Source organism: Periophthalmus magnuspinnatus, chromosome 22 (assembly GCF_009829125.3).
Source record: "Periophthalmus magnuspinnatus isolate fPerMag1 chromosome 22, fPerMag1.2.pri, whole genome shotgun sequence".
Taxonomy (NCBI): domain Eukaryota; kingdom Metazoa; phylum Chordata; class Actinopteri; order Gobiiformes; family Gobiidae; genus Periophthalmus; species Periophthalmus magnuspinnatus.
Window position 1 is genome coordinate 11,861,068 of NC_047147.1, and position 14,824 is coordinate 11,875,891.

Sequence of the window (14,824 nt, forward strand, 5' to 3'; positions counted from 1 at the left end):
AGAGATGGGGGAGATCGAATTAGCAAACATACCATAGCCCACGTAGCCCAATGCTATTATCTGCTTTTAATATCACCGCTAATCCTCGTTCATCAGTATAGCTCATCGTGGACAGAAGGTGAATCTTATGAAACTTGGCTGTTTGGGTCTGATTGCGTGTATCTTGCTAATCTTCGTTGTAGTGTGAATGGTTCCAAGACAGAAGGGATACAGATGGATATGGATAAAGACGTTTTTTCCCTGATGTTATCTGCATAGCATATTATTTCTAATCTTGGTACATCAATTATCAGATAAGCCTTATAGAGTAGAAGTCATCATTAGCTCACAGCACCAATGGGATTTAGAGATTTCTATCTACAAGAAAATTCAGTGAGTGGCCTACACTTAAAAAAAAAGATACTTACGTTTTTATACCATGTTGGTTTAACAAGTGACGATAATAGTTCAAAATAGAAGTAGTGAGTAAGAAGATAAGACTGATTGTACTTTGTGAATAAGCAGAAGTAGTAAAGGTAGTAGGTTAGTAATAGTAAGAGTAATACTAGTAGTAACGCTCATTATTAGCATTTTATCATTTCAATTTGTTTTACCCAATTAGCAGTTTAAAGATGCACAATGTAACTTTTCTGGTGATGTCATGAGTCCAAGTTACAGGTGGACTTACAGATGTTTTTTTGTTCAATAAAATATATTTTAGAGCAGTAAAAATACCTACAATTGAATATACGACAGACAAGTGTATTGACGTTGTGGAATAGTCTCAACAAAGCAATATCATCTCCCTAGAGTTGCATCTCCCACCAGAAAAGTCGCATAATGTGTCTTTAAATCCACTGTTACAACTAAACGTATGATGCAGTACGTTTATAGTTTTGAGAAATGCTAAGAGACCATTCTGTGTTGTATAACTTGTTTGATATGTAGTTTCAACATTTTCACCCAGCTCTCAATTCGCATCTTCAAAGCATTGGCAGGACAGCGTGACAAACAAGCTCCTATGGGTGCTCTGTACGGCCCGGTGATTGGACGTCCACCCAGCACCCAAAATCATCCCATTTCACACCTCCTTTCTTTTCCCTTGCTTCCTCTTTGTTACCACTGCTCCCAAATGTTGCTGTGAGTCGGCAGCGTGTTGTTCGGTGTTATTTTACCGGCCTCCTGCCTTTAGATACACAATTGATTTCCATTCAACACCTCGCCTGGCACAAAGCTGCTTCCCATTGATCCTGTTTTTTCATTACCTAAACACAAGAGAAAGCGGAGAGGGAGAAAGGAGACAAAAGACAAAGAAAAATGAGTAAAAACTGAAGGAGGAGGACTTGTAAGGTTAGAGGGCTGTACAGTGTATTGGATTAAAGTTTGTTGCTACAATATCAGCATGTGTGAAATGTATATGTTTGGGTCTTCCACTGTCAAAAATAAATAAATAAATAAAAATAAGGTCCTAGCGCTGAAAATTCCATAGTATGACAATAACTGATCTAGCTCCATGGAGAAAAGCAGGTTACACCCCGTAGAAAAGTAACATAATGCACCTTTAATTAAAGGTCTGAATACACAAAACCGACTCTCGTAATCTTCAAAAACATCAAAAACATACTAGGAGGTGTGTTTTGTTTCATTCACACATGTTTGAGTAATCCTTTATTATTATTAGACTCACTCACTCACTCAAAATCTGCTGTTCCATCTGTGTGATGTCATGTAGTGGTAGATTTTTAAGTTAACAGCTCCTTTTACCTTTTGTTTAGTGGAAATTCCAGGGCTGAAATCGTCACAGTGATTTAAGTGAAGGGAGTTTACAAATACAGTGGAGTACTTCCTGTATTACCACATGACATCACAAGGTGGAACAGGGCGTTTTCTGCTAGAGAGAACAAGTCAGCCTAAATTTGCAGGGTTTTTGTGGTAAACATGTGTAAATGAAACAAAACACAACTCTAGGTATATTTGTGACGAGGAAACAACAATGTAACATAGATCAGAAAATAGTGTAATATGGGCCCTTTAACTCAAAATTCTCAATCCAGATTTTTGTATTGGTAGACATTTGTATCTTTATTGCAATGGCCCAAAAGTGGCAAAGACGGTTAAATTATGTGAAATGCTACCAAATATTACATTTTTGTGTGTGTGTGTGCGTGAGTGTGCTTTTTTTTTTCTTTTTTATTCTCATGTTGTGCAGCCCTAGATCCAGATTTCCGTATAAGAGGCCTATTGATTGACAGTGCTGCAGTGCACTTTTATCTTAATGTTCCTGTCTGGAAGTGGAAATGGGGGCACATACCGGCAGTCTGCATGCTCTGTGCATAAACACTACAATAAATGAGAGACAGTTTAATGTCTCTACAGCCCACTGCCACTGGTTTGCTTAACTTCCTGGACATGTAATACATTGCATATGTGAAATGTAATCACTGTAATGGTTGATTCTATATTGATCGCTGTAGAAAAGGCCTATGCACCAATTCTTCTGGTTGGAAGGTCAAAGTCATGGACAGAGCAGCTCTCTGACTAACATGGATTTAATGTCCAGTAGCGGGACACTTGAGACATGCAGACTGATACATGCTGCTGTTATAACACCAGGGCTACTACTTAAGTATTGACTTTCAATACAGCCCAGTCACAAGCTCAGCAAGAGGATTGTACAGAGAGAAAGAGAAAGAAAGAAAAAAAGAAATGTCTACTCGAAACAAAGCAGCGGAAATTGTTAGTGATTTATTTTTTATCCAAAAGTCTGTGCAAATAGTTTGAAATGCTAAGTGGCAAATTAAGTAATTCTTGGTAAATAAAGGAGGTGAATGTTTTTGCAAAACTGTATTATTAAAACATTACAAACTTAAATTAAGTTTGGTGCACACACTAGATTTCTACTGTGAGGAAATGTTTGTGTGCAAGTAAGATAAAGGTAGAAGTTCTTCTGAAACATGGTGCTTACATGCTATAAATGGTAAAGCATCATGGGTCACGGCACAAATATAAAACAATCACTTACTAACAGCCAAAGATTTGGAACTTAGGTACATTTGATCAGGTGTTTGTGGTATATATTATACAGTGCTCATAATGTAGCACAGCAAGGCCATCGAATAGGCTGATGTCAGGAAGATAGAATTACAAACCACAAAGCTGACTTACATGCACTCTTATCTCCGTCTACTGAATCCTTGGAAAACGAAGGAATGAAAGGATTGTGTTAACTTACATTGGAAAGAGTGTATATGTATGTGCTTTTAAACTTTAATTTGGAAACAACAAATTTGTGATTATATATTTTGACAATTTCAGCCATAAAAAGAGTTATGTAATGTGAATATAAATGCATCAGTTTCACCACAGTGTGTGTTGACCTTTTGCCAAAAGAGTAAATCAGATGTGAATTTTATTGCATGATTGAGCCATCGACCCCGGGATTATCTGCACCTCAGCACTCCCCCTGTCCCACTTGGGTCAGACTGAGGCAGGACCCAGGTGCAGGCAATAATATGATGACCTTTTACATTTGACCTCTGCTGACACAGGACCAACCAAAACACTCCGGGCCTTTACACCTCACTGCTTTTATAGCTCCATTCAGCAGTGACAATCAAGAATTGACCCTTTGACAATAAAACCCCCTCAGAGCCAGTAAACACCAGGCAGTTAGTTCACACTTTTGGGAGTTAACGCTGCTTTTAATGAATGGTTTGGACGGTTGGGCCCATGTTTTAATTAAAGAAAGCGATAGGTGTTCAAATTATCTGACGATTATTTATTTATTTATTATGCAGAAGAATGGATTGCATTTTGATGATAATGTGCCAGTGGAATAATTTCACCTAAGTGTTATTTCCTAAAGCTTGTAACGATGTCATTGTAAAGGTGTTTTGCTTGATGGGATGGGAGTTAGCAAAGTAGCTGAAGGTAATGGACTGGTATCAGAATAGCTTTGGCAGAAGTTGTAGTACTTGCAATATTAGCAGTGATGGAAGAAGTACTCAATTTTGTTACTTAAGTAGAAGTGCAGATTCCAGAGCCAAAAATAATCAAGTAAAAAGTAAAAGTATTTCACTCAGATTTTGAGATTTAATAAAGCTTCAAATGTATTGATTTTGTAAAAGATTTGCTCTGATTTTTTTTTTCAACAGAAGCAACTGAATCATTTGTTCAGTTCTAGCAGTTTGATTTTTTTTTTTATTAATTAATGTATTTTGATTGCTCGAACTACAAAGATGTTAAAAATAAACCCCTCAGGCTTTTCAGCAGGTCAGACAATAATAACAAATACTTTTACTTTTCAGTCCAGTTAAAATGTAGTGGAGTACAGATATCATCACTCAAACGTAGTGAAGTAAGAGTAAAAAGTATCCACTTTAAATGTATTTAAGTAAAGTACATATACCTAAAATTTATACTTTACTACATGTACTTCATTAGGTTCCATCACTGAATATTAGTGATAGTAATTGTATCCTTTTGTTAATGATAATATCCAAATTGTATCCGTATTTGTAGAGCAGTGGCAGAAGTCATTACTATTCCCTAAAATGTGCAAATCTCCTCAAAAAGCTACATATGCATATCTAGTGTTTTCTCGTTAATCCGCAGTTTCCAGTTCTTCGTTTTTCTGAATCATGTCCAATTATAAGGGTTTATCCATCCCATGGTCTCCAGTGCCCAAGTCTAACGTCTCAGTCTGGTGTAAAGAGTGAAAACATCAGCACTTATGCAGCTCTAATGCTCCAATTCACATTTTACAGCACCATAAACACAAACCTAATGCAACATGCTATGGGTCTAAGTGCTCTATGGGGTTTTTAAACATGAACACTGCAGCTAAAACTGAACAGAGCCGTACAAAAGGCTAAAGGACCTCACGGGATTGAACACAGTCGAGTTCAGTGTTGCAGATGAGTTGAGTTCATAGTTGAAAATAACTCAGTAAAATATGTAATTGAGAAGCATTATATATGTAGATTCTGTTCAAAGTTCATATTTTAGACATGTGCAAGAGCATTAACACGGCGGACATGTTTGCTACGGGATAAATACAGGGTTAGTTGTTTTATTGTAGTTTGCACAGATGTTACTTAATGAATTGCAGTGTTTGTGATTTTGCTCATTGCATTTTTTTTTTTTTTCATTTGTGATGTACTTAAGCCCTAACTGAGCTCATGTTTTCAATGCTTTCCACCAATATCATGTAAGCTATAATGCCTGAAAAAGACTGTGTGCCTATTTCATCCCAACTGCAGAGTTCAGTTGCTTTGGGATCAGAAAACTTCAATAAATGTTATAACAAAATTTCTCAAGGCTTTAGGGCACTGTATACCACAACATTACTGCTTAAAGATGTGCTTCAGTAGATATGAAGAAACAAAGGCCTCACATGCCCCATGCAGTGTTTATTAAAGTTGACTCGGCAGAAAGAGCAGAGCTGAGGTAAGCAAATCAAGTCCATTCCGGGCTAGAGAGCTTCCTGTTTTCTGTACAGCTGTGGAGTCCCAATGACGTCTACTGTTTCATCAGAACTCCAAATATGGGTATAATATTTACACATTAACCTTACACCACCTTTGCTTTGAATCCTGGGAGAAAAAAAAAAAAGCCCTCAAATCAGTTTTCGTTAGTGCTCAGTGAAATGGAAATCTGGAGGTTTTCAAACAGAGGTAAAGAGGCGGTCTGATGAAGAGGATGAATCAAAGCAATGAGATAATTATAGTTTTTACTTGATGCTGGTGCACTCTAAGGAGACATGTTTTATAGGGAACTCAGTTATAATTATAGGCTTAATTGAGGAACGAGTTCTTTCCCACGTGTGTCTCGGCAACATTTCTGCCAAGCTAATTGGCTAATTGGCTGAGTCAGTGTTTTCAACCTTTTTTGGGTTGTTGCAACTGTTTGGTTCTTTAAATTAGCCATAATTACCAATTTTTCATAGTTTTGCTTTAGTTTTTGGCGCAGACATAGGAACCCTGACCACTCAAACGTGGTAAATAAAGGTTAAGGCTAAGATTATCCCTTCTTTTCCTTATAGAGAAACATTTGAGCCATCTGCAGATCTTCACATAGGCTTGGTCAGGACTACCTTAGCTGGAACATCATTTTGGATGTTTTGGATTTGAGGGGGGTAACCGCAGTGCCCGGAGGAAACCCAGTCAGACACGGGTAATAACATGCAAACAGAACCTACCTGCTGTGAGGTGAGAGTGCTAGCCACTCAGCCACAAAACTGCCACAATATTTAATTAAACCCACATGTGTATTCTTTAACTCAAATTGGACATTTTGCCAAGGCAAACTTGGCAATACCACAAGGCACACGTCCAGTTCCACATCACACTAGTTGAAAATCAAGGGACTGTGTAACTATTAATTACTCTTCAGGCCTAGCTTTATTGATTAAGCAGAGATGCAAAGGTGTTAGCGTAGTGCACCTGGCAGATTGTGGTTCTCCCTCTGACTTAGAAGTGTCTGGTGCTGGTGATCAGGTGGGATGAGGCGTCAGGGTGTTCTGCATTGACACACAGAGATAAGAAGCTCACCAATGCTATGCATTCTGACTGCCTGGGAGAGTCATGCAGGAGCACTATTAGCCTATTAGCATGGCACTGGGCCATCTGCTGTGTAAGCCACATTAGCTCTGAGGTCAGCGGTAATGGGGCACAAGTTGAACTTCCATTAATCCTCTTCACTTTTGACTTCCAAACCAGAAACTTGTAAATGGTAAGACCAAGTGTCTAGGTTCAAGTTGTCTTTAAGTGTAAAGATAATGCTTGAGATGAAAGTAAAGACAATAGAAGGGTTTGTGTTCATCCCATGTGTTCAAGTTTGGTGGAAGTTGTGCGGAAGTCACAATGAACAATATAGAGATTTGAAAGTAGATGGTTGGATGAAATAAACTATGAAAATATTGCTTTAAAACACACAACTTCACATGAGGTTTTGTTAGTAGAAAAAAAAATCTGTGTTAGAGCCATTTCATTTGGAGCTGGCATTTAGCAGTAGCACAGAAGGCTCTAGCCAGTAGCACTGAATATAATTTTCACAAATAATTGGACAACCTACTTTTTCAAAATCTGTGACCCACATTTCTTGACAACAAAGTAAACAAGTTTTCAAGTGTTTTTGTATCCATGTGAGTGAGCATCCGGGCTTACTTTTTCTTGGTTTGATCATTGGCTGAAATTAGGATTAACCCAAGCAATGGTTGAACTAACTGTGAACTGGCCAAGACACTAATTAAAACAGTGGTGCCTGCCTGGCTGGTCCACACATAAGCTTGTGTTGCTGAGAAGTCACACAGAGGATGTATTGGAGCTAGGACCCTTATCACACCAGTCCAGCTTGACCTGGTAACCCAGCTCTTTCATTCTGAATCCGAGTCACTACCACACTTTATTCTGTCTGAATAACATGTGTGTGGCCTCAGAGTTTGTAGGGTTATATTTACTCAAGTGAATGAGGCTCAGATAGAACTGTCAGGTTGTAGTTCATTGCTGGCTTCATGAAACTTGCATTTGTCTTGTGACTAGTGCGAAAAGCAAGATTCTATTTGTGACTTTCCAGCCTATCCATAATTTGAGTGATAAATGATGAGTTAGAGTGATGATAAATTAGCACGGTTGCCATAACAATTAAGAGGAAGAGTCTTTTGAATGGTGAAAAGTCCACAAAATAGCGGCTATGAACTGGAAGCTGAAAGTCATGAATACTGAGGAAGGGTTTATTGGAAAACATGATGAGCTCCCTTGCCGTTATTTTTTTAGTTTGCATCAAACCTTGAGGTCTTTGGATCTTTTGTTTAAACCAACGACAATTGCCATGGTAACCAACTTGCACTGTACATTTCCTCTGATTCGGAGACTTCAATCAAAATTAACCAATTATTTGTAAGTACACATTTTAGCACGATTAAAAATGAATGAGGAAACGCTCTGCTTGTCACCAATTTTGTCAGCATACTTTTTTGACTGATACAATCTGCCGTGGCCGGGATCAGACAGCTACGGCTATGAGGCTAGATTACTGTTACTGAAGGTCCCCACACACAACACACACACACAAATGCACACAGCGAATGAGATGTCTGTTCATATGAATCACACACACAAGGCTGAGGTCTTGGCACTATCCCTCAGATAGATTAGTGTAATGGTCTCTGCCAAGGCAATCATCTACCCTCTGTAGGCCTTCAAACAGTGGCAGCACCATCCCGCCACGCACACATGAAATTAACCACAAGGAATGACTCCGTTCGCATGGCTTCACAATGCCGACAGCTCCGACAGGCAGGAAGTAATCATATGCATCAGAATTGCATGAAAATATATTTCGTGGACTCAGCATGTGGCGGAGCATAGTTCAATACACCGCACCACACTGTCAATATCTGGATGTGCCTCGTAAGGGTTGTAAATTGTAGCTGTACAATCGGGGGTTCATTAGCGGAAGATTCTGTCACATCTGGTATATAAGTGTTTGATTTTGTGTGCTCCCAGAAGATGTTATTGTTATGGCGTTGTGTATCTAATTTAGCTACTTTTGTCTTGTTTTTGTGAGGTTATTAAGAGGCATTATGGTATAAATGGTTAGAGCGTCATACCTTCACAGCTGGGTGGTCTTCCCCACACAGAGTTTCCATTTCCCACCTGCGTCTGAGTGGGTTTTCTCCTGTATTTCTTTAGCTCCAGCTTCTGTAAACGAAAATCTGAGCACTTGAGCAGGGTAAATGTGAAAAATATTGTGGTTGTAAGTTCAGTAGCATTCGAGGTAGATAGCGTTCCTTTTTTCTATGTCTCTACCAGCAAGGGCTTTTTATTGATTTTTAGAAAAATCCCACTCTAGGTTGTACATGTACATACTTCCATTGTACCTGTTCCTCACATTATGTTTGGTGTAAAGCACATGAGAATTTCACTACATATTGTACCGTGCATGTGTTTGTGACAAATAACCATCGCTAACATCACATTATTTCTAACTCTCTCTCCAGCTAAACCCTTTTTTGCTATGAGGTCCTTAAAAGTCATATCATTTTTCTTTCATAGAAGTCAGTGACATCCAAAAATCTAAGTAAATATTCACAAAACTCAGTGCTCACATTTGGGGTGAAGCGGCGGGATGTTTTGTAAATCTGTATGCTGTAGACATATAGGTTATCCATTGTTGCATATGCTATACAAAGGATTTATAAATGCATTCCTCAGAGTCATGCATTATTTATAACCTGGTAAACAATGCTTTCTATTTCTGCCTCTGACATTGTTAAACTCTGCATCAAACGAAACTGACGAACAGTAAAAAGTGCGGCAAAAAGTTGCTTTACAATCTGCTCTTGCATGAAGTAATAAGCCAAAGCAATGCTAGCCAAATTAATCTCTGTCTATTTGGTCTGTGTATGCAAAATATACAGTAGCGTGGGCAGTCAATCAAAAATAATTGAGATTTAGTCACTTCTAATTGGCAGTGATTTGCTTGGGCCTTTTAGAGGTCCACAGCCAATCCCTGTCAGTAAAAGCATGTGGTTTGGAGGATGAAATTTCACTATTTAATTAGCAATGATTAAACGTGGGTATTGTGTATGTTCAAGAAAAAGCAGTAGCTCGAAGGGATGACCAGATTGCCCTTCTCATTAATCTTAATTTGCACCCTACAATGTGACTTTGTGTGTCTCCTTGCTCAAATAATGACAGTGTACACGGGGGTGAGAGTGTTTTAGTGGCCAAGGTTCACAAGTGCATGGATGAAAACATCAAGGCGTGTGCTACATTCATGGTCAGATGATGGTATCAGTATGCATGGGGTCATATAGAGTCTCACACACTACTACCGCTTATAATGCTAACTCAAAGGGCATATATGAAAAGTTAGACTGCTAATTTCACTAAAGCACATAGTAAGTCAACGTAATTATATATACTAAAATCAGTTTTTTGTTGGCCCTGAGCAGCAGAGGTAATTCCCTAACAGTTACTTAGCAACCATATTGTAAAAAAAAAAAAGGACCAAAGCTCATCTACCTGAGAAAAAAAATGTCTTCCTTGCGTGTCAGCTGTGCATTTTGGATAGAATTCTGTGTACCGACAACGAGCGTCCTTTTTAGAACTTTGGCACTACATTCTGTAATTTTCAATGGTTCTTTCCAACTTTTCTTCACAAATTGCCACTTGACTGGTGTAAAACTATGATAAATGTTTACCTCGTGTACCAACCTACCAAACAAAATTAGAAAAACCCGAAAATCTGTCATATGTTCTTTAAACCTCCCTCCAACCCTCATTACACTGCAACAGAAAACCCAAAGCTTTAACCTGGCCAAATGCGCCTCAGCTCTTCCTGTACGTACCCGGGGCGACAATCCTATGAACTCGCCAGCCCTCTTTTGGTTTTAATGAGGAATAGCATTAGCATTTTAATGAGCCAATCCTGGGAAAAGCTGACAGGAGAAACTGGAGGACAAATGCACACATACTGCCACCAATGTGACAAAGATCTGGAGAGGGAGAGACGAGTGGCTTAGACTCCAACTACCGTGGAAAAAGACTATAGAAGCAGATCTGGCCTGGTTTTCAGTGGCCTGGAGTGCTCCCGATGTGAGTTTCATTGCGAGATCAGGATAACGAAAATCAGGGAGGGCATCTGCTACAGGGAATTGCACAATAATAAATCATTTAATTAGCGTGTGAGTGTTGTCCTACTGATGACTTTTGGGTTTTATTTTGGAGGATTCAGCAGCACTTATTCACTCTGGGGCTGAGTCTGTAATTCTTCAGTGAAACTTACTTCCCACATTTTTTTTTTTTTCTGTTTTAACCTTGTGTCTATTTTAGGATTGGCCAGTTGTGGTCTTTCTTAGCTTTGTTTACTCATGCTGTGGGCTTGTGAGGTATTCGTCTAAATATACCTCATGTCAGATTGTAGGATAACGCATTACCGTGCAACCTTGTCAGAGTATTGTTGTTGTGTTCCTGGGCAAGACACTTCACCCACATTGCCACATAAAAAACAAAATTATGCGACTTGTTACGAAATACATATCTTCAGTTGTGCAAAACATATCCTCAAACAACTAATAGAGAACAGTGGAAAGACAAAAGTTTAATGTAGTATTTTCCGATGCAATTCTTCACAAACAGTTGATTCCCTTTATCCATGTCTCCACAGAATGATTCCTCCTTCAAGCAAGAACTTTCTGGTGAACAACCTAGCAGCGGGGACCCAGTACGACCTGTGCGTTCTGGCCATTTACGACGATGTCATCACCTCCCTGACGGCGACGCGGGTGGTGGGCTGTGTGCAGTTCTCCACAGAGTCCGAGTACATGAGGTGTCAGTTCATGCAGTCGCAGTTCCTCGGTGGCACCATGATCATCATTATTGGAGGGATCATCGTGGCCTCTGTGCTGGTCTTCATCATCATCCTCATGATAAGATACAAGGTGAGGCTTTCTCTCAAATGTGTTTAGCTGGATAAAAGTGTTTAAGGTTTACCATGCAGGGGATATGTATTCAGACATGGAAAAAAGTGTATTTTGGGGGTTTTAACATTGGTGATGGTCAAGAGAAGATGGAATAACTCAGGTGACATTATTTGAGTTTCAAATCCCCAAACATAATAAGAAGGCTGCTGCATGTAGCTGAAATGGCATAATGAATATTATTAGGGAGAAAGTGTTGAGAGGTTAAGTGCACCTGTTTCCATAAAACTGACGATAAAAAAGAACTGAAAAAAGGTGAAGGTACAAAAAAAACAGTAAAATGCAGTGTTTCTGTGCTTCTGTTTCATTGCTTTTAAGACTAGCCCTGAAGTCTGGAGCAACTGATGTTTGTATCACAGTTATACACGGATTATATGAATATTAACATGTATAACATATATATAATAATTTCTCATACTTGCACTTGCTGATATGAGAAAATCCCTGGGTATGTGTTCATGGCCTTATGTTTGTCTGTCTTAGGTGTGTAACCCTGGTGACGGAGGCAAAGGAGTTTCCCTCTCTATGACCAACGTGCACTCTCAGACCAACGGGCCCCAGTCGCAGGGGTGCACAGTGACCCCCAGCTCCTCCAAACACGGCTCCATCGGCCTGGACGATGTCTCCTCCGGGGGCTCCAAGAAGAGGGCAGGAGCAGGGGCCAAAGACACGGTGGTCCAGTCCTCTGAATCCCCACTGCCCGACTGCTCCACCTCAGGCATGGGGCAGACGTGGACAGCCAAGAGCCCCACCACAACCACAGTGGCTATAGATGAGAAGACCTCTTTAACTGGGGAGAGGGCTCAGGTCTCCTCTCCCTCCTCCACTGGCTCACTGCCCAAACCAAAACGCAAACCAGCACCCAGCAAACCGGGCTCGTCCTGTTCCAATGCCTCATCCTCCACCGTCCTGACCGAAGCTCTCCCTCGCCCCTCCTCTGCTGCCTCCTCCAGCCCCTCCTCTGCCCTCCTACCTCCCATCACCTCTCTGGAAAACCTTAACACCAACCGGAACAACTCCACCTCTTTGAACCAGTCACCTTCAGTCTTCAGCCCACTCACTTTGCCCAGTCCCAGCCCTCGCTTCAGGGATACTCCTATCCTCCGCCGAGCCCCTCGCGTCTCCTCCTCCTGCTCTGCCAAGTACCAGACTCTCCCTGTGGAGGATGGGGGACGCAGCCGGGCCCGCAGGAGGTACTCCCTCAGTGAAGGGGGCTCAAAGACTAGCACACTCCAGCAGGGTGGTCCTCCTAAGCTAGGACGTATAATGAGGAATAAGAGGAGCCAATCAATGAGTGCAATGCTACTCGCTAAAGAGGCCGAGGACTCTGAAAAAGGCCGCTGCGATTCGGACTGGATCTTAGAGAGCACAGTTTGAACTACAAACAAGATGGCGACCACACGCTGGTTTATCTGCTTTTGTATGACGTGTGTGTTTTGGTTTCAGGTGTACAAGTGGTTTCTTGCCGTTTAGAGTGTTTTTGATTTTAGATGTGTGAGGGAGTGGGTGTGTGCTCAGACATGTGCGTCCTTTGACTCTTTTTTATTATTTTCAACGCTTTTGTCCACAACTCTTTGTATTCCGTTTACATTTTTCACTCAGTTTCTGTTCAAGTCGGTCTTTCAGTGAGTCCATGCTCTGCCTTGTCTCGTTGGTACCACTTTATAGCACAAATGAAAACAAGACAATGGGCTTGCCACGTCATACACTCTCACCGTATCCGGACAGTACAACAAAGGGATTTACCGTTACAGGAAAAAAAGGAATACATCCAAATGGGACTGACAAGCACACTTCACATGCCACAGAAAAGTGATGTTTGTCGGCAAAGGGATAGCAGCCGGTGCCTTCTTTTGCACTAATGTTCCTTCACTCCCTCTGACAGTCAAAAGAACTGGATTTTGTAGACCTCACAGCTTCATAAATGAGGGATTACGGCAGAGGGGACAAACAAGAGACAAGTGATTTCACACATAGCCTTTTTACTTACAAAGGAATATGGATGTTTGTAGACAGGTGACAATGGTGGCAAACACAGACTTTTAAAGAACTCTTATGAAATTGATATTTTTTAAAAGGAAGTATTAAAAAAAATAACCTTTGGGGCTGTTTCCTGACTGGGTTTACTACAGCCTGTGGTGGTCACAAGCTCACTGGGAGCTTCTGTACAGAAAAGACAACATGTACTGTGTTGTTATGTTGTGTAAAATAAAAATGGATAAAAACAACATTGTAACGAGTATGTTTTATGCACACATGGGCACTAGTTGCAATATTTAGAAATTTATAATCACATTTATATTGTTTGCTTTCTTACAATTGTTGGTGAGCAGGGCAATGGATGGGTGAAGAGTATTTTTTCCACTGACCCACAGGTTGATGGTGTGATTCCAGCACCCACAGATAAATGCGGTCATTGCGTCCTTATGCAAGACACTTGACCCCTCACACCTGGACACTGGAGTGGTTCTTTGATATAAACTTCTTTGAGTGCCTAATTTAACATTTTCCGTCTGTATTTGATCAGTCTGCTTCCAGTATCACAGACTGCATTGAAGAACTAGGGACTTTTCTCTGATTACTGCCTCAGTGGAGTCCATGGAGGATTAGCTTGACAAGAAGGGAACATGCAAACTCTACATAAAAAGTCCTGACTCTGTATAGAAACTATCCATATTTCTCACGGGAAAATAAGGAATTGCATAGCAGACATAACAGACTGACCATCAGCCCACTATAGTGTTATGCAAGCCACATGAGAGAGGATACAGGTCTGAATGTAACACCTGACCAGGTACTTATTTAATCTACTTCACTGAATGTGTGTCTAATGGGCTCATGCCGTGGTCCACAAAAGACAAGCACAGATCGTAGTGGGCGGTGAGGCAAATGGACAAGCAGGCTTTAGCTCACTAACATTGGAAATAAAAATAACACTGGGAGAAGTGATATTAATAAATGGTGTTTGAGCTACGGGTGCTTCAGCTGGGGTAAAGTTGCTGTTAATATCTAGAGTCACACCAGTGTGTTTTATGTTTTGACGAGTGAAACTGTGAACAATGGTGTAATGCACATAGAGACCCTTTGAACTGCAGAGATATGATTCCTTCATGTGCACATGTTAGTGCTGCAGGGTATAGTTAGTTATATAACAGTATTCTACTTTTCACAATTTGTTCAGGAAAAAGGGCCCACATTTGCAGACAGGTGTTGCCATGGGAACAAAATGGTTGGACTGCCACCAGCAAATGATGTTAAAAATGGTTTGTCTTGACTTTTGACTTTTGAGAAGAAAAAGAAAATATCCATTTGAAAATCTTTACTGGTCTGAACATACCCATTACCATAGTATTTCCAAAC

At 40.3% G+C, this 14,824-nt stretch overlaps 1 protein-coding gene across 1 annotated transcript in view; it reads left to right on the forward strand.

The window, feature by feature from the left end:
* lrfn5a (leucine rich repeat and fibronectin type III domain containing 5a) overlaps positions 1-13,664 on the forward strand; it is a 112,252-nt gene extending 98,588 nt beyond the window's left edge. Inside the window, exons 9-10 of the mRNA XM_033988845.2 lie at positions 11,152-11,425; positions 11,948-13,664. Of these exons, the coding sequence (XP_033844736.1) occupies positions 11,152-11,425; positions 11,948-12,841 (1,168 nt within the window). The 3' untranslated portion in view covers positions 12,842-13,664. The remainder of the gene's footprint in view (positions 1-11,151; positions 11,426-11,947) is intronic.
* The last annotated feature ends 1,160 nt before the right edge of the window (positions 13,665-14,824 follow it).